This window comes from Micropterus dolomieu, linkage group LG23 (genome assembly GCF_021292245.1).
Source record: "Micropterus dolomieu isolate WLL.071019.BEF.003 ecotype Adirondacks linkage group LG23, ASM2129224v1, whole genome shotgun sequence".
Lineage (NCBI taxonomy): Eukaryota > Metazoa > Chordata > Actinopteri > Centrarchiformes > Centrarchidae > Micropterus > Micropterus dolomieu.
Window position 1 is genome coordinate 493506 of NC_060172.1, and position 21044 is coordinate 514549.

General features: G+C 39.1%; 1 protein-coding gene and 1 long non-coding RNA gene across 4 annotated transcripts in view; one reads left to right on the forward strand and one right to left on the reverse strand.

The window, feature by feature from the left end:
• trhde.2 (thyrotropin releasing hormone degrading enzyme, tandem duplicate 2) overlaps positions 1–21044 on the reverse strand; it is a 252123-nt gene that overhangs the window by 101879 nt on the left and 129200 nt on the right. For all 3 annotated transcript variants that reach the window (XM_046040346.1, XM_046040347.1, XM_046040345.1), the window contains one exon: positions 9693–9806. In XM_046040346.1, the coding sequence (XP_045896302.1) occupies positions 9693–9806 (114 nt within the window). The remainder of the gene's footprint in view (positions 1–9692; positions 9807–21044) is intronic.
• On the forward strand, positions 14707–17652 carry LOC123963462. The gene is made up of 2 exons (XR_006823177.1): positions 14707–14904; positions 17203–17652. It is a non-coding gene; the product is annotated as an uncharacterized LOC123963462 (long non-coding RNA).

Genomic DNA, 21044 nt, shown 5'->3' on the forward strand with positions numbered 1-21044 from the left:
GAGTGGGGGTGGGGTTAACTATGCAACCATGTTATTGACATTTTGATAGGGCCTACTACATGTGGGCTTCTAGATTGCTAGCGCCTTTATTTGACACTGAGAAGTACGCACCAGCTTTGTAGGTCTCACACACACACTTTTATATTACAACAATAATTTTTGTAAAAAAGAACAAGGGGAACATGTTGCTGTCAAGAAGAGAGGCAGCAAAAGGTGCCTACATACAATATTCGTACAATGGCATCCTGGCTCAGGCTAAATCTATATCTGTCCACTGCAGAGGCTCTATCCACCTGGAGGAGGAACTAGTATACATTTGTGTATTAGAACAATATTATAACAATAAATAAAAAGTTTAATGTTTGTGTAATACTAATATATTAATAGGCAACACCTCAGTTGGCTAAAGTTTGCTTACAGATTCTTTAAAATAGGCCTATTTGTAACATTTCAACAGCTTATTAGTTTAGATTCAACAATTCAACTGAATCACAAAGAAAAACAGTTTCTGTCTTTTTAAGGTTTGATCAGGCCTAATGTTGGTGTATTTATCATATCATTTCAGATAATAGTATCATATATATGTTACAACTAGTATAATATTAATTCCAGCTACAGCAACTTTTTGCATACGCTTGGATATAAAAAAACAGCCAATCTTCTCCCTACTACTTCTTTGCTAGTGGAGAGGGCAGACAAGAGTACCGGCAGCTTGTCAGAAATTCCAATACGCAAGAAAAAGTCCCAGTACGCCAAACAGTAAAATGTAATATTCCCGGACATTTTGGGCGATTTAAGATGCATTTAGGTCCCAAAAAAGAGGACATGTCCGGGAAAAAGAGGGCGTACGGGCCACTCTATCTGAACTCATGCTTTGCAGATAAGTCATAAACATCATAAAAACTAAATTTCTGACACATCACAGACGTCTGCCAGATATCTAGCATGCCAAACATCTGGAGGAGTCGGATGACTCCACATCCACATTCAGCCAATGAGAGCAGGCAGCTGGCAGAGCAGGCAGCTACTTTTTCACTGCAAAACACTTTTTACTCCCATCCAGCTCTCTCTGTAGCTCAGACGATCCCTGCTACCTGCGTGTGCTAATCCATTCTTTCACTCATATTCTTTGTCTTTATAATTGGTATCTTTATAATAACAAACAACAGCTGTTTCGTGTGTAGGTTCGCCTCATTGACAAAACGTGGTTTGGAGACCAGCGTCGGGTGACAGAGCCGCTGTCAGCTCGTGTAGTGTGTGACCCCCTGACTTAAAGAGTCCCGTCACAAGACGGCAAGTTGTGTAGTGTGAACAGCACGGCCATCGACCGACGTTGAAAATCATGTAGTCTGCACGAGCCTTAAGGTGAAAGGTAAAACCAGACCTTGGCAACTGCAAGGGGGGGTGAGGGAGCTGGATTGCAGCCAACCAAAAAAACCTCAGGCTGGGAGTGGCTGGGACTGTAAATGAACTAAACTATGTGTCTGATAAACAGTTTGTTTTGAAACAAATCCTTACTGGGTTGACAGGAACGAATATGACTAATTCCTGGATGTTATCTTTGTTTATACAGGAGCTGGACTGATCCCGCCTCAGAGGATTGGGCTAACTCCTGGGTAAAGACAGACTACTGCTTTCATCTTAGATTCAACAGAAGCACGCACATACACACAAACAGAGGTAAATAGACAGGATCGGGGGACGCCACCACAAATTACACAATTAGTTAATTAGTTAAATGGCACATTTGGATGAAACCAAAATTACTTTGTGAGAGCGAAGAAATTTCAGACTAAATGAGACATCAGCTCTAATTAACAGGGACTTTAAGTCACCTGGAGAGAGGGAGAGAGAGGGGGTCCATATGGTCGTTATGAACCAGATGGACCCACATGTGGAGGGACAGCTAATAGGGCAACAGTCAGTGTAAACACAAGCACTCACACAGATGGAGGGACGGGGCTGTGTTCAGGAGCAGCTGCTCTACTTTTAAAGTTCTGCTCGTCTCCTCCATCCATCCTCCTTCACGTCCAACACTCCTCCTCTTCTCCTGTTCTACTTCTACCTCTCCTCCCTCCCTCCTCCTCTTTATGTCAGTGTCAGTTAAACTTGGCAGGTTTAGATGACAGACAACTCTCTGTGTAACACTTTCATGCTGAATACTAATTCATTGGCTGGCAGGTGTCACTAATAAAATAAAGTTTAGATCAACAGTTTAACCACATTATTAAACTGACAGCTATCATTGTTAGTCCTGTTATTTAATAATAATTAAACAAAAGATTGAACAAGTTTATGGAGAGTGAAGGGAGGCAAGGGTCAAAACAGGTTAGCAGTCCACCACAAGTCAAAAAGGGGAGTTCACATAATCCAAAAGGAAGTCTAAGAATCAGAGGTAGATTTCCAACACACAGGGAAACACTGGGAAAAGGAATGGGGCATTTGACCTGGTGACAAAGACCACTAAACAATGAGAAGACACAGACTTAATTACATACACAAGAGGGAGGTGATTAACAAGGCACAGATGGAAACTATCAGTGAGGAGCAAGCAATCAAACACGCGAGAAGTGATGAAGTGATAAGAAATGAGAGGAAACGGGAAACAGGAAAAAATCAACTACAGACAATGAGTAACCACAAAGACAGGGAGTTAAACACACTAAACACAAGGGGAACAAATTAATAAATGACAAAAGGAAAAATATAATACAGAGAACGGGAAAAACACAGAAACACAAGAAAGGATTCACCAAAATGAAGCAGGAAATGATAAACTGACATTTTCTTTATCAACACCCGCATGCCCTTTTTCCCTTTGTAGTTTGCTTTTTTTGTTGTCATTTGTAAACTTCAGTTGAGAAACAATCAATCCTGTAATAAATATGCAAACATTCACCAGGTTTATGTTGCTTCCTCAGAGAGTTATGTTGTAAGGTAAAGGATAAAGCTTATATTTTTGTTATTGAAAACAAATTCCACAAAAACATCAAAACAAACGATACATCGGTTTATAAATACTTCCTGTTCTTTAATTTACAAAAAGCAAACCTGCTAGTCACTGGCAATAATACAGCAGCAAATAGTGCATTTGTTGGGGACTATTTTCCTCGGAGGATGAATACACATTTGCTGCTCTGGTGAGTATTTGGGACAGCAGGACGGTGTTTATGGGACTGAGTCAAAATAAACAACAGTGTGTGTGTTCATGGTGATGAAGGAACAAGTCACCCAGAGCAGGAGTGAGGCTCACTGATGGGTTTGGAGCGCTATGGCTCACAGGAAGAAGAGACATCAGGCTTTGATACACACACATAACTTGCTATTAGGACCCATAAAATTTGGTATTTTCATGGAATTAGTTTAATACAAGAAAAATAAAGAATATCAACAGACCTTTAATGTCAATATTGAATTTACAGGATTTCTACATCTTGCTTTATCAGATAATCAATTTACTGGATCAGCTAAAAACGACTATTGATGTTATTTTTCCCATAAACTGCTCTCAGATGAATTGTCAGAATAGGTTTTTATAATGTATATATGGATTTGTGACATAAGATGACACATACCTTCATCTCATTATACAACCCTGTGCTGTAAAATGATGAATAAGTCTACCTTGGGAGATGATCTACTATCAGTTAACAAACCGTGGGTTAAACTGACCGCAAACACACTTAGGAAAGTGGAGGATGATTTAAATACAACCTCATTTTCTCATTGGGTCAAGTATCCATTTCTAAGAGGGGAAGAGTGCAGAGGAGAAGATGAGTATTGATTGTCCTCTGTCCGCTGTCTTTAACATGAATATTTCATATTTTCGATCGGAAGTCTATTTGTTTCACATCAGTTATCTGTTGGTCCACATATCCCTTTGACCCGCTTCCTCTCTCTCACAGATACACAGAGAGCATGCTGTCAGTGTGGGTTGTGCAGTGGTGGAAAAAGTACTGCAATTTATTAAGTAAAAGTACCTCAAGTTCATTTTCCATCCCCTGTATTGTGTTTTTGTTGGTGTTAGTTTTAGTCTGTCAGTCCCTTCTTTCTGCTCTATTGTGTCCAAAAAAATAAATATATATTATGGTCTTTGCTCACAATAAAAACACACATTGTATTGGTTTTTGGTAATTCAAATAAAGCTAATTCAAACCATGTTCACAGCAAATCGCTGTGCTTGGTCTAGGCCTTGTTTTTGGTTTCCCCATGTTGAAGTTTTCTAAAAGTAGTTCAAGTTTGGGTAAAGTTGGTAGCTTGTTTTTGCATATTAAAAAGTATTCATTCGTCGAAGCTATTGGGAAATGCGTGTTACTCCGGTCCCTTATTACCACTGTTTTGTGTCCGTACAAAACAAATATTATGGTCTTTTCTTACTATAGAAAAACACATTGTATTGGTGATTTTGAATTAAAATAAAGCTAATTAAAATGTTGGACCGTGGCTGTAGAAAATTTGCCCGTTTTCATAATTTGTTTTTGTTTTGAATGTCATGACACACATTTAGGAGAGGCAGGATATTATTTAGTACAGACCAAGTGGTATAGTCCCACTGATATAGTCAGCTAAAGCAATAAATTAGTAATTCTTGACATGTTGCATCTTGGGGGACTTTCATACCAAACTGTTTGGTACATTCATAAATGAACTCTGGTGTGCTTGCCCATCCAGTTTGTTTAGACTGGTGCTAAAGCTGTCTTCTGAACTTTTTCTGCCTATTCGTTAGTATTTATCATGTATGAGGTCTAGCTGCAGCCTTGAGTTATAGTGTTCAAAATCAATTACTTTTTCACAAGCTCTTTGTGACCATCAAATAAAATTAAAAGGACCTATCAGGCCCAATAAAGGGCAGCATGACTTCTTTGCTTTCACATTTGATTTTCCCCTCTGGCTCCCTGTAGTGCTGATGATGCTGCAGAACAGCCAAAGAAACTGAACGAGTTACCTGTCAGTCGGTGTGACTTCATGTTTACAGCCCCTGTTCTGTTTGTAAAAAGTGTCAACATGAAACTGACCAGAACTTAAAGACAACAATAGGATTATTATTTCCCTAAAGGACCATACTACAGGTGTGAAAGGAACACATCTACATGAACTTTAAGTACTAATGATGAAGGGAAAAACTTGGACAGTGTTCTGCCAGAGGCTGTTTTTAGCTTGGCACTACATATAATATATTACATAATATTGTACTATAATATGTGTACCACACTCGACTGTGGCTGTAAACCCTGCAGCCATCTCTTTATGTCAGTATCAAATTGATGTGACCAGTGCTCCAGCTCTTAAATCTGTGTTTTAAAGTAAGAAATGTGCATCTCAATTTTAAACCAGGCTTGATCACATTAGGTCTGAGTTGGCTTTAAAATTCTGGTTATTGGTTAGACTCTCAAATAGTAGTTATGATATGATATAATGCCCCCTGCCTGAGTAAGTGATTGATTGATTAGTTGTAATACATTAACGATCTAGCACGTATTTCCTTCCTGCTCATATTTTCATTTGTGTTTAATTTCCTCGGCTGTGCTTTGCCCTTCTCCCTGCAGCGCCATGACTCACTTCTGATGGAAATGGCTTTTTAAATAAAAACCTGTATTATAAATAAATTGTTTTATCAGGAACAGACCGCTTTATCATCATTGTGCTTGTTATTGGAGAAACACTTTGTTTCTATTAAAGCGTCCAGCCGTGCAGAACCACAGTAACAGGGATTTAAAAATGCCATGTCGCTCAGAAGCAGACTGTGTGTGCGTGCGGAAGATAAGGTGTTTTGGGTGTAACACGTTCTCTATTTGAAGTAAATCACAACATACTTTGGCAGAAACAAAGCAGGAAGAAGTGTGTGTGTGTCTGAGTTTGTCTGGGGGGGGTTAGAGCAAACTTGAGGAAGATTTCCTTTTCATTTCATTTTGTGTTTTGAGCTGACTAACTCTACATCAATTTGTTTGCCAACCTGAGCAGAATAACATAAAACCTTGATTTCACCTGCCGCAGATTCGGGCTGGATATGATCTGCTGAACTGCAGGAAAACACTTTTAGAAAAGTAGGAATCGGATATTGATCCATACGAGTGGAAGAAGGTGGAAGAGTTCAGGAGGAGACCTCACAGTCAGGACTTCCTCCTCCTCAAAAGCCAGTTTTAACTTTCTTCTTATGTATGTCCAAATGGTATTATAGGTTACATAAAGTTTTATACAATAAAGAGGAACAGATGGATTTCTGGTGCAAACTGAGCAGCAGATAGATTTTTACCCTCAGAGGTAGTATAATTTACTCCAACCATAACGGATCATTTCATCCTCAGTGTTGCTCCACATAAAAAAAACATACGAGTCTCTTGAAAATTTCAATAAATCGATAATGAGGTTTGTGTTGTTGCCATTAAACTGAATTATTTCAGTTTTATTTAAGTTTGATATGCTGAATGGCTCTAAATAACACCATACCCATGCTGCTGTTGCTTTGGATAAAAAGACAGTCAGAGGAGAGAATCAGAGCTGAAGCAAATTCAGAACGCTTCAGTATTGTAGTTCTTAAAATATTTTGCCGTGCTGAATTTATCTAAAATTAGCAGAAAAAACTAAATGCTCCTTGGGACTCGTACTTCTCTACTAACAAGTACCTTTTCTTCCTCTGAGCCACAGAGCTCCATTGTTGTCCAGAAACTATTAAAACCCATCAGTGAGCCTCACTGCTGTACTGGGTGACGTGTTCCTATAATCACCATGAACACATACTGTAGTTTTATTCTGACTTAGTCCCACATACACCGCCCTGCTGCCCCAAATACTCACCACAGCACCACATGTGGATTCATCCCCCGCTGAAAATAGTCCCCAACAAACAAACTTGGAAGCTGAGAGCCACAGACAGGAAGGACTAACATGCTGCTGGTCCACAGACTTGTACCTTTGACTTTATATCAAAGAACCAAATGTTTTCTAACAGTTATTCATCTTTTGTACCGCTGATTCAACCAGGAGAGTTTCGTGAAAATGGATCCAACTGTCAGCTAACATTGTCTTTGCAGAACATTATTGGAAAATCACCCAAAAAAAGTTACACTGTTTGTCTTGTATATTATTATTATCATCTATTATCAAGAAATTCTGCAGTTACCACAAAGCACAGCACACACAGATGCTGTGAGTTTGGTTATTTCACTCAATATCTCTTCACTAAAGAAGACACACCTGTGGCTAAAAGCTCTGAAAAGCTAGTAAATAAAATTTGAGCTTAAATTATTTTGTTTTACATACTGTTTCCCAAAGTCAAATACATGTCTAGAAAATGCAAGACCTTTATAAAGCTTCACTTATTTTCACGTCTCTATTAAATCCTGTGATAAACTCAACTCAAACAATCATAGGTAAAATAAAAGATAAAATAAAAAAGGTAAAAGAAAAGATAAAAGTATGAGGACCAATTTGTTCAAGTAATAAAAGTTCAAGAAGTGGTTCAACTTTTATCCTTAAGGATATGAATTAAATATATAATAAGGCAAAGAATTAACAATAAATTGACAGTTTGCCTGACGTTTCTAACTTTCTGAGTACACTGGTGTGGATGAGGAAGATTAATATGTTTGACGAATATACAAATACCTCTTTTATATGAATTAAGAGGTATGATTTGGAGTTTTACTTTAAAACATTCAAAGAATGAACAAACATTCAACTACTTAGCAGATTGCCACCAATAGACTTCTTATGTTTTGACTCAAAAAGTACATCTCATGTTTCCTAAGTGAATTCGAAGTTACTGTTTCCAGGTTTTAAGGGTATTGTTATGATGAGAATAATCACTGTAACAAATGGGTCTATTACAGTTCATGGTGACATTGATAAGATGAAATATTATAGTTTGTCATTTCACATATTAAAATGAGAGAAATCTTAAAGGAGACCTATTATGCTTTTCCACATTTTATGACTTTTAAAAATCTCAGGTTTCCTCCTGTTTTGAACGGCTTTTTCTACCAACAGCTCCGTTCTACTTATTACCGAGTAGGGATGAGCGAGTACAGCATAATTTGTATCTGTATCTGTGTTAACCATATGAATTATCTGTATCTATCTGTACTCGGGGCCTAACCCGGAAGTGGGCGGGATTTAACCAGGAAGTGGGTCGGGTTGTCTTCAAATGGGCGGGGCTTTAACTGGTATGTTATTTTAAGCATGCAATTAATATGGGTTGATCAGAAATTGTTATATTTACATGACAGCATCAGCATTGAGCTTCAGATCAATGGTTTTGATAACAAACGAACTATATACAGAGCAAGTTCTGCAACAGTGAATACAACACATGCGGTTGCAACTGTGAAGTAAAATGTAATGAACAAAAGTTTTCAGTGTGTGAATGAGTGAGTAAGAGAGAGACAGAGAGAGGGGGGGGGGTGTTTGTGTGTGTGTGTGTAGCTTAATTTGTAATATTATTTTAAATAATTTATTTATAATAATTATTTTTTTTATAAAATACAGCAAGAAAGTGTCAGACACTCGTGCGTGATGTAAAAAAAACTGGTTAGAGCCAGCTGACAGTTTAAAAAAGAAAAACTCCATTGGCAGAGACGCAACGCGAGTCGCATTCTACCAAACACCACGTCTGAACAAACCCCACGTTGACCAGAACTCTACTGGTTAATAAGTAAGTAGTACTACAAACCGAAGTAAAAAACAAACCTGAAGCTGAAGAAACCCTAAACGTTAACGGAAAAGACCCGCGGACCTGAGTGACTGAGGGAGAGACAGAGAGAGAGCTGTTCTCTTCTCAGTGTTCTGTGTGTGAGTGAGCAGAGCGGGACACAATAAATCTGTAGGGGCGCTGTGACTAGCCTATCACAGAACGCAGACACAGTCAGCTACCCAATGAGGATTTTTATTCAATCCGAGCACAGATGTTGACTCGTATAATACTCGTATAATACTCGTATAATACTCGTACTCGGCAAAAGTGCTTTATCCGTACCGGATACTCGTTTCAGTTTCAGAGTTATGTTTGTAAACACGACGGTGTTAGAAAGGCAAGACAATGCAGTGCGCTTGCGTACACAGCAGGGTGTTCAAGGCACCACCGTTTCCGTTGAAAAAACCCGTTTTGCTACGTTTTGTCGGCGCTGAACTCGCCCCTGGTAACATGCTTCAGGTCAGTGGGCTTTGAGAGGGGGGGCCTAAAAGAGACAGGAGCATCTACAGCTTGTTTCAGATAGAGGCTGAAATGAAGAGCCAGTATAAGAAATTTTTTTTTTAAACTTTAAATCATGCAAAGCTGCCATACAGGAGTCACAGAACTACAATATAGGACTGGAAAAGCAGTGTATTATGTCTCCTTTAATATAGTGTTTAAAATCCATCTTCTCCCCATATTTTAAATCAGTGTTGCATTTAAAATGTTAAAAGGTTTGATGTATCAGGCACTAGGGGGAAGACAGAAACATAAAAGGGACAAAAAGATGTTATCCTTCAGATGGTGTTGGCATTTGACATGTCCACGTGTTGTATGCTGGCACTGTGTCTCCTCGGCCGGGCTAAACCATGCTATGTTAAGTCTTCATCAGTCTCCGAAACTTCTTCACAACTGAATCTGGCTCACAATGTTTCTTCAACAAACATGATCAAGACTGTGAAGCAGTAACACTTCTGACATCAGGTCAAAAGACATCTATGTACTGTAAACTTTTTTTACTTACCATGTTCCACTTTGGGAAGAGGAAGTCGGTGCCAACGTATTCGAAGAAATGAGCAAAACCTTCTTTTAACCAGACGTCTTCCCACCAGACTGGAGTCACCAGATCACCAAACCACTGAAAGACAGACACAGAGAAGAAACTGTTCAATATAGTTTTCTCTCAAATATAATTATTTCATCTGAAAAGATTTATAAAACCCCATAGACATATTCTCATGGTGTGTTTAAAGTAACAAAATCCAAATAAAAGCAAGTTGAGGAAGGCATCAGACTTCTCAGAGGAACAAGACTTAGACTCAAAATATACAGTATGTTTATATATAGATAATTATATTTACTGTTCATGATTTTATTTGACTTTCCAAATTCTGAGTGTTAAAGTTTTGCTCTATAACCACTTTTTCAAAGCCCCTGGTTACTATTCCTGCAACATAAATTATTTCACTGCAAATCAGTCTGCTGAAGCCCATCAAAGAAACAACATCGCAACATCTCTTCATTCTGCTGCTGACCTTCACCTTCTTTCGAGCCAAGATAAATTACTTTCCCTCATCCACTCCTCCCGCTTAGCTATCCTGAACTTTGTAGTCCACCCCCTCAAAAATCATCCCAAGGTTTAGCCTCATCTGTGTTTGGACGATTCAACCCATTCCATTAGGCGGGCTTGTCAGAGAGCAGAGCAGAGATGGAAAAAAAAGATCACCTCTCAGTTTCATTTGAAATATTTAAATACTGGCTAATTTCCAGGCAGCAGCCAAAAAGCGAGAGCTAGCTCCTTCTCTGAGATAATCAGTAAACTCTCTCAAGGACCCAAAATTCTGTTCAGTTCTATAAATTCTGTCCTCAAAACCCATATAGCTCATAATATTGAAGTATCCACAGATCTCTGTGAGAAGTTTTTGAGGTTCTTCACTGAAATAATTGAAAACATCAGATCGATATTCTCTCCTACTCTTCCTGGCACCCAGCTATTTTGCTCAGAGCCCCCAGCTGTCTTTAATCAATTACAACCGGTTTATGAGGACCCTCGTCATGCACATGAAACAGATGTTGTACCCTCCCATATGATAAAGGATAGGTTTGATATGGTTGTACCCTAGTATCCAAGTTATTATTTATTCCAGCTTAGCCTCTGGCAGAGTCATCGCATGTTTTAAACATGCAGTTGCCCTGGCTCTGCTCAAAAATCATAATATTGATGTTAAATGTTTAAATAACTATTGGCCCATCTCTATATTGCCATTCCTTTTAAAAATAATGTAGAAGTGTTCTGTCACAACGGAAACCATCTCTGAATACGAACGATATCCATCTCAGAGTTCAAAGCCATCCACAGAACTGAAACAGCTCTGTTAAATTTGACAAATTCTGGGGAAAATGCCATCCTGGTTTTACTAGGTCTTATTGCTGCCTTCGATACCGTGGGCCATGACATCCTTTTGACATGTTTTGAAGAGTAGGTACAACAATAAACTGGTTCTAAACGCCATCTTAAATGTAGGACATTGTTAGTTTCTATAGGCCAGTTTTCCTCTTCCTCTGCTCTGGTCCCCCAGGTATCCATCCTGGGGCTGGTTGTATTTTGTCTGTACATGCTCCCTCTTAGAAACATTATTAGGAGGTATGACATCTCCTGTCACTTCTTCGAGAAATTCCCTACAACCCCTCCTGGACTGTTTTGAAGTGATTTAAGGCTGGATGGAAAATAATCTCCTACTACAGCAATAAAATTGAAGTAATTATGTTTGGTCCACAAGTCACCTCTCCAGTATGCTGGGCCACCTCACCCCACACGAGAAGTCACATGCAAAAAATAACTGGGGGATTTTAAGCTCTGTTTTAAAAAGCAAATCAGTTCTGTTGTTAAAAACAGTTACCACTCATTAAGAACCATTTCAAAACTGAAGCCTATTCTGTCTTTCCATGATATGGAAAAATCCTCTGGCGCTCCACTCCTAGGTCTCTCAGATGTTTCAACAAATGTGTCATGTATGTCCCTCAGTCGACTAAAACTAAAAGGTGACAGCATCTATTCAATTAAATTCAATTTTGCTTTATTGGCATTCATAAAATAACTAAAACAGTAAATGTGTGTGTGTTTAAATAAAATAAATTCAAAAAATCATAAAATAAAATCATAAAATAAGGTTAATCAAAAAAATCAAATCAAATAATATAGATAAAACAAATGTGTGTGTGTGTGTGTGTGTGCACCATAGCTAAGTAGTGTATATATATAAGCAATTTTATGTTTAGGATCAATAAAGATACAACAATATATTAATAAATAAAAAAAATCAGTATCAAAGAAAAACAAATCAAGTATCAAATGTGAATTGTAAAACAAACAAACAAATAAACCCATGTATTTATGGTTTATGAGTTCCTTTTTACAAGGAACAATTACTAAAATACCAAACAATGAAAATAATAACAATTTGAAAGTTTTACAGGAAAATTATTTAATTTATTTATCAGTCTAGTTTGTGTTTCCACTGGTTGTTCTGTGGCATGATGAGATATATTTTGCTGCAATCAGTTGGCATAACAGAGTCTTGCTGTTACTGTGAACTGTTAAATCTGTTGACCTGATGATAGCGCTAGAGAATAAGTCAGAGGATCACTAAAGTCATTAGGATTCAGTCTCCGGGGACCATGAATGCCTGTACAAAATTTCAGTAGTTGTTCCAAAATTGGTGGACCAAGCTGGCTAGCATGGTTACAATTTAAATTGTAAAAGGGCTCAATATTGGAGACAGTTAAATTTAATTAAATCCAGCCAGACTCCTAATTTTAGTAGGGTGACAGAGGACTTCTCCCGCTCCTCCCGAAGGACTGACTCCACCTGATGACACCAAACTAGCAGAGGCCAACTGAGTCTCTGAGCAAACAGGATGGAGCAGGTCTTGTAAATCAGAAACGCCAGAAGGACACCCAGCAATGTTGCTCAAAAGAGTGACACAGGGAGTTGTGGGCTCGGTGCTCATGTATAGGGCACGCTACCGCCTGATTGGACGGTGAGGATTCTCTCGGGGCGTCTCACAGTTTCTTCAGGGTACAACAACAGTGAACTTTAATCAAGGCGGAGCACGTAGAAAATAGACTGTCGACTGAACTCAGCTGATAGTGAAACGTACGGCCGCAAGGGTAATACATTTGGACCCAGGTTAATTCCTGGCAACACAGCTTGAATGAAAACAGTGTAACGTTTGGGCACAAATGTGTGTCCCTGCCAGCTTTGTTTCTGAGTATGAATGTTCCCTTTAAACCTTCAGGGTGGATGGCTAAGGAAAAAAAAGCTTACCTCTAGATTCACTTTAAACCATCATTAAAGGAAAGGTACGCACTGCAGTTTTCATACTACAGCACGTTGTGTGTGAGAGTGTGTGTTTTAAATATTTGGCAGTGTTCAGTGTTACTGCAGCAAATTGTCCTTCAATGGATCAAAGTCTGTACCGTAAAGCAGAGAGGAAGTGAATGTGTGTGTGTGTGTGTAGTGTTTAATTCCTGTTTGGATCGTTTTGATCTGCATTTGAAACAACTCAAGTTTAATTATGTAACCCAAAGTCACAGCTCTGTCCCAATAAAGCATCCAACAACCTCAATCCACAGACCAACAACAATACTGGCCTTTGCACAATTAGAGTTTCTGGAGCCAACTGGGACTAACCTGGGTCCAAATGAGAGCCTTCGCCCAGAATTTGCATGAATGGATGAAAATTCACACATTGAGAACATATTTTGACAACTTGAAATTCACATTTAAACAAAAAGTTTGGGATTTCTCCAAGATTATGTGGCCGACCCCTCCATTTGTTTTGGTTACTTACTGTTAACAACATACCTATCAATTACACTTACATTTATTCATTTAGCTGACGCTTTTATCCAAAGCGACTTACAATTGCTATACATGTCAGAGGTCGCACGCCTCTGGAGCAACGAGGGGTTAAGTGTCTTGCTCAGGGACACAATGGTGGATGGGTCACAGTGGGAAGCAAACTCAGGTCTCCCACACCAATCTTATCTATGCGCCATCACCACCCCATAATTACACAATTACATTGTGAGAAGATACCAATATTTTACTAGAAGAACAATACCTGACCTTGATGATTGCTTTAATTTGATACATTGAATGTTCTGCTTATATTACTAGTTTTATTTTCTTTGATGTTATCATGCTGCTCAGGTACAGTAGTAGTATATATACAGTAGTAAGTGTATAAAGAACAGTGTATATGCAGCGCTGTCAGACATGCCTATGGGGTTATACTATAGTCTATATGTAGCCCCAACGTAACGAATTTGACTTCAATGGAGGGCAAGCTGCATGTGAGGCTGATAATCAAACAATAGCAGGTGGTGGAGATGTGTGTGGTTGGATTTCTTTTTGAAGACCAGTTGTGTTGACGGCGGCATTGCAGTCGTTTTCTTGTAAAGCTTTTAGATGTTGGTACATGTGGAGTTTTATTTCATTCAAGATAATTCAACATCATGTATCATGTATATTTACATGATATAGGTAAATGGTCCATGCATTTCTGACTACTACACAATGAACTCTGCAATCATACAGCCGTCTCAAGTTGTTATAAGTTATAAACATGGGAATCTTTCCTATATTTATCATATAACCCGTATAATGATGTGAGTGCAACATAAGACATCTTCTCAGCATATATGACAGATCTTTCACGTTTCTGTTGTTTCTTTAAGCAGTTCATTTTAGCATATAATAATATTATTTATGAAACAAAATGGTGGACAATTCACTGTACTGTACAATTCCACGGTATTTTTATTATATTATCCTGAATTTTTTTGTTTATTACATTTTAGCTAATTTTGTAATTTTATATATATTTTAAAAACTAAATAAATGTGCCTTAAACAGTACTATAAAGCTACTATCTTCACCTGTATGGACACCCAGTGCGCCGCTCATGAAGTCTGTAGATGTAGTGAAGCAGAAGAACGTGTCCAGACATGCATACTAACTTCTAGCACTTTCTCTCTGGCAGCTCGTGTCTGTGTCTGGGCAGGAATTCAAACCGACCACCCTGTGGGAGCAGCCAGGCTGTTCAGCTGCTGCTGCCTGGCTCAACAGGCACTGGATCAACTCTGGGAGGCAGAGCTGCTGTCACACTGGAGACCACTGCACTTTATGGAAAACAAAACACTGCCAGATGAAGATGTACTCGCATGAAGAGGTGTGTGAAAACCAATCTGTAAAGTTCCAGACCTCAGTATGTGTTCCATTTGTCTGCAACCCTGCGGAACTCATTTTAAAATGTCTCATTTTTACTTTTAAAACTAAACATCTTTCAGATTTTAGGCACGTTCAGTTTGATTTAGGGCAGAGGGAATGACTGTGTATGTCTGTACATGTTCAAACTGTGATTTGTTTTTACATCATCAGTCACCAGTCTTTAAAAAAATCTCCCAAAACAGAGCATGTTGCCCATCAAGACTCACGCTTGAACACCACTTTTTCTCTATTATTTACTTCTTCATGAAAAACATGAACCTTATTGTCATTGTAACAGTACAACAAAATTAAGTGCAGTTGTTATTCAGTGCAAGACAGGGTAATAAAATATAAAACACATAAAAAACTACCAACCTACTCATAACATTCATTCAGCAATCACAGTCCGTTGTAACGAAAAAGAAAAGCAACGAGCTGCCGCAAGTATGCGCGCTGTCATTATAGCCAGAACATCTCTGCTCTTTTGGGCCTACAAGAATAACAATTTTAAGAAGATAGATTGCAAACATATATGAAAGATATATCAAGGAGTTCTGAGCCTTGAGCCAAATATCAATGCTGCACACATGCTTCGTTCGCGTAATGACCCATTCAATGCCAGCTGGCTGGTGAAGTGGCTTAATCAGACATGCAGGTCTCCTTTTCAGAATCAGAGGACAGATTGGCATTCAACAGGTGGAGGCTGAATGTAATCCTAACATTACAATTAAATGTCCAACAACAATGCTCTCTTGCCTCAAACCACTGACACAATTACGTGAAATGGCTGCATGTGACAAATGTTACTTCTTTGTTGCTGCGTGCATTAGTAACCTCAAGTCAGCGCTATAAAGATAAATGCACATAACCTCTGGAACGTATTCAAACGGGTGAATATGCCGAAGAAACAGAGGATGAAATAATTCTGTGTGGTTGGTATTGTGTTGGCAGGAAGAAGAAACAAAGATAGAAAAGTACTGACTGGAGATGTAAATGTTCATGACCAACAGAGTATTTAGTGAGATGTTTCCTTTAAAGGGTCCGTTTAATTATTAAGCATTCTGATCAAAGAATCAGCCTCCACTCTGCAGTAAAAGTTGTCAGCTCTTTGATTTTTTTTCTCTATCAGACAAACTGCTACTAAGCTCCTCTTTCATAAAACATGGCAGTTTACGTTTGATTTCTGTTCTCCTGCTTTGAAAGGACTTTACCCTTTATCCAGCTGGCTGTTAGAAGCGGGTCAGTAAGTTTTCAGTTTTCATCACATCGGTTTGATGTGGCACAGTTTGTTCAAGTCTCAAATATAAGTAATCTTACACTGGACAGGCTTTAAAGAGGTCATATTATGCTCATTTCAGGTTCATAATTTTATTTCGATATTGTACCAGAACAGGTTTACATGGTTTCATTTTCAACAAACCCCATATTTTTGTCATACTGCACATTGCTGCAGCTCCTCTTTTCACCCTGTGTGTTGGCCGCTCCGTTTAGCTACCTAGTGATGCATCTCACTTCTATTTGATTCGATTCTATTCTTTGTTTGGAGTTGCAAATGCAAAGTACCTAGTTAAGGACTACTAGCCAATCAAAAGCAGATTAGGGCGGGTCCTGACAAGATCCTGATAACGACGGCTTTGGTTCAGCTAAACATGTTCCCGAACCAGCTTCGCAACCTAGACTGGAGAAAGAGTTTCAAAGTGGTGAGTTATTAATCTGTACCACATTGATCTTTCGTACATAACGTCTTAACTGAGCTCTGTCTCTACATCACAGTAACACCTTCCTGTCCATTGACTGCCTGGAGGGTAGCTCGTGTTTTTGTTAGGGACACTGGGGATGAGGGGAAGCTGGCGGACATCTTGTCACTGTGCGTTATGCACATTTGTTTCTCTACCTGTGTTTTTGAGTTTTTTGTGGTTATATGACGCTTGTTACAAAGTGAAACAGATAATTTACGAAAATAAAAGCTACAATCCAGCTTTTATCAGTTCAGAGAAGTGTTTTCTGTGGGAGATGGGAACTCCCTTTGGGGTGGACTTTGGGCTTTTTCACTTTGCAAACCTATTACATGCACAAAAAATATATATAACACAATTAAGGAAAGCGAGAGAGCCAAAAAGGATAATATGAAGTGTCATAGTGACAGACTCAATGAAAATGAATCCTCTGTAGTTGTGTTACTTGTCCAACAATTTAAAATGATGACTTCACTCCTCACTTGTCTTCATTAGCTGTTCTGTCATCTCCCATTTCTTTTCAGACTCATTAAAACATAAATAATGCCTCCAGTGGGTCGGCCATTTCTGACGCAGAAAGCTGACTCGGGTTGCTATGGTTCTGCTGTTGCCATGGTTACACAAGTGCATCTTGTGCCGAGTTCGTTAACTGCAGAGAGGGGGGCGCCAAAAAGGAAACGATGCTGAACCGAAAGACTGCTGAGGCGGAAGATTCAGGGAAGAAAAGTCCAACATCAGGAAGAATGATGATGAGTCAGAAAACAGAGACGGAGAGATGGAGGGAGGTCTCTTGTGAAGATTTAGTAAAAGCCAAGAAAATATCCAAGACAGGTGGATGAATGCAGAATAGGAAAACACACCAATACCATGTAAGCTTCCTGGATTTTTTGGATCAGGGTAACATGGGCCTAGAAGTACTTTCCTAGGGGGGTCACTGCTTTATCCAAGGGGGACAATAAACTGTAAAAACTTTACACCCAGTGAGTGCTATAAAAACACATCACTGTACAATTATATGAGAATTGATGAGACATAAAATTGTTTTTTTTTGATTACTCAAAATAATTTTTGTAGAATTTTATAAATTTAAAACATCAGGCTTGGGTGAATAAAAAATAGGGTGATCAGGTACATCCCATTTACGGTCATTTTGTATTTCTGCTAACTCACAAAATAGATGCTGAAACATTTTGTGTAAAAATGAGAAGCACTGGGCCTCATGCAAGAACCACTAGTACAAACAGATCTCTTCAGTGGCTTGTATTAGTGATTCAGGAGAACTTGTGATTTAAGAGAACATATTCATATTTTGAATTTTACGAACACATTTACGAGTGGTCCAGACCTGTTGTAGGAGTCACGTGCAATAAGTCTGCTGTTATCCCAACGTAAGCTTTTCACAGTTTATTTAACTATTTCATTGCTTTGAAGCAATTTAGAGTTTGAAAATAGTAGTACTACTCTCACCAACTCTGCAGCTTTACTCAGCTGTTTTTTTAGCCTCTTCATAGTTTTGGTTTTACTGCAAGTTGTTCAAACTTCAGTGGGATGCTACCTTTGCCCCGTGTCTACTGGACGTGGTGATAGGCAGATGATGGTAACATGTTGGCAGTAATATCTGGAAAAGACAAGGGTGAAGGCTATTTCCTGCCTTTTCGTAGTACATTTATATAAACCGAAGAACACATCATGACGAACCTGGTTATTATAATGGCCGTACTCATGGTGGCAGTCTGAGAGGAATTAGATCAACAAAACAATTTAGTAATATTAGCAAAAAGAAAAATCTATTACTGCATAATATGTGATTGATACTCAAAGCCAGCGTCTTCCTCAGAAGAATATTGCACTTAAACATGACCACACAACCCCCACACCAAGCCCTGAGTAGTGACTGCACACCTTGCTCCCTTGGTGCACACAGTGTCAATGACTTCCATCAATCAAGCAGTCTGTAAGTAACCCAGGGAATGACATAGCTGATTTTATCAACTCAGATTATGACACGGGGCTGTGTATCTTTTTCTGTTTGCTCCTATCCCCCCCCACTGGTCAAACACCCCTTGATGCAGTTGAAGCAGCTGCTTGTTATATATAGATCAGTATTTGTAGCAGCAGTATTGCCGATGTCTTGCTCCAGGGACCCTCTAGGGAGAAAATGCTGGAGCGACAACAAACAGTGCTACGGGAACAGTAACTTTTTTAATTTTCTAAATAGCATAACAGGTTCTGGCCTGATTAAAATAACGTTACTTGCTTCACACATTTCAAAGTAATTATGCAATGATGCATTGAATTAAAACAAAAGAAAAGGGCAGAATAGACAAACCCTGCTGTTATTTTTCTCAGTTTGTTTCAACACCAGGACCTTCATTCTTTCCTTCTGTCACCTCTCTATCTGTCTGTCTTTCTTTCTTTCTGTCTCTCTCTGCCAGAACAAAGCAGATCTGCGCCTTTGATCATCCTCCTCTTTCTCTCCTCCCTCTATCTGACCCTCACTAATAAATATTCATCCTTCTCTTCTCAGCAGAGGGACTGAATCTGATTTTCACTTTCTGTTTGGATGGAGCTCCTCGCAGCTCAAACGACAGCCAACACAAAATGAGTCTTGGTATTCATTTGACACAAATATTGTTTACATCTACACATCTGTGAAACTATAAAGACTCTCAGTTTCTTCAACTCTGACTAGCTGAATTTGAAATGAACAATATCAACAACAGTCTCAACAAACTCTCAAACTTGCTGCTTAATTCATCTTTGACTATTAGGATGGAGATTTAACGATGGCCACTGGCAACTTGATTTTGGATAATAGCCAATGCTGCAAGGTTATAGACCAGCAGGACCAGGAATAAAAATCCTACTGCATCTGGACTAGAAGGACCTGCCTGTAGAGTTGTGGATCAGTTCAATGTCAGCTAAAGGTATTGCTCCAGACTTTTGGGCTGGTTAAACCAGGGATCAGCAGAGCTCTGGACTTTTTGGTCATTGCAGCAGACTGTACCTGTACCTTACTGCATCTGGACTACTTGGACCTGGGATAAGACCCTTCCTAAAGATTTCTAGACCAGTTGGATTCAGGCTAAGAGCCTTGCTACACAAGTCTTATCAGGTGAACCCAGAAGAAAACCCCCTCTGCATCCGGATGAGTTCTGTACCAGTTGGATCAGGGCCTTCCCGCTGTTCGGGACCAGGTAAACTCTGGGCCAGCTAGACCTGGGATAGGACCTTTTCTACAGAGTTCTAGACCAGTTGGACACAGGATAAGAGCCTTGTTCTAAACATGTTGGGTCAATGTTAAAAGGCCTGTTACAGAGTTTTGGATCAGTTGAACCCAGGCCAGTTAAACCTGGGCTAATATTGCAGCGGTGGTGTTTGGGCATGGGTTAATAACCTCACCGTATCTGGACCAATTGGATCTGGGCTAAAATCTTCACTGCATAGCTCTGACCAGCTGAACCCAGCTTGGACGAGGCAGAATAAATGACTAACTGTCCGGGGCTTTAGACTAAAGTATAGTCAGATTTTTACAGTGATTCTCTGCAGAAAACACAGCAGAATCACTGATTCCAAATGATGTTCTGACAGTCTGACTGTTGGGAACTGATGCATACAATAAGCATACATCAAAGTCATGAAAATAAAAATATTTTAAAGTTTTGGACTTTTAAAATTCTTGTACTGTTTATTTGCAATTAAAAGTAGCTGCTTAGTTAACACTAGGGTAGGCAATGTATTTCAGAAGCATTCTTTGTTGGATTTAACTCTTTTTACACTCAAATGCTCTGAGGAAAAAAAGAAAAATCCAATATCTGTATTAAGCACGACCAATCATTTAGTTTGGTCTGAACGTAATAACTGGCTGGCCTACCTGCCTGTCTACCTGTTTATCTGCATGCACTCTGCCTGTGCTGTCACTGCTAATGAATAACGTGTTTTTTAGGGAAGTGGCTTTTTCTTCATCAACACAGGGGTGTTTCTGATCTTCTGGTCTGTAACGTGATAAAAGACAGCAGAGAGAGAAGGAAGGGGAGAAAGTGAGACACAGAACTGTGCAGAGAGACGGTTTGTCAGACAGACAGTTGCGCTTAGCTCTGTAACTCTGAAGGTTTCTCTTTATATTCTTGTTTTCCTGACAGTCCTGTCGCACTCCCATTATTCTCTATGTGTGTTTGTGTCTGTGTGTGTGTGTGCGATGTTTAAATTGCTATATAAAGCCGGCTGGCAAAACCGATCTGTCACAACCATGAAACCTTTGATTTACAACAACTAAACTACACAGCTTGGTGGATGTTTGTGTGTGTGTGTCTTGCGGGTGTGTGTTGCGTACATGCATGTGTTTTGATGCGTCCTGGTAATTAAA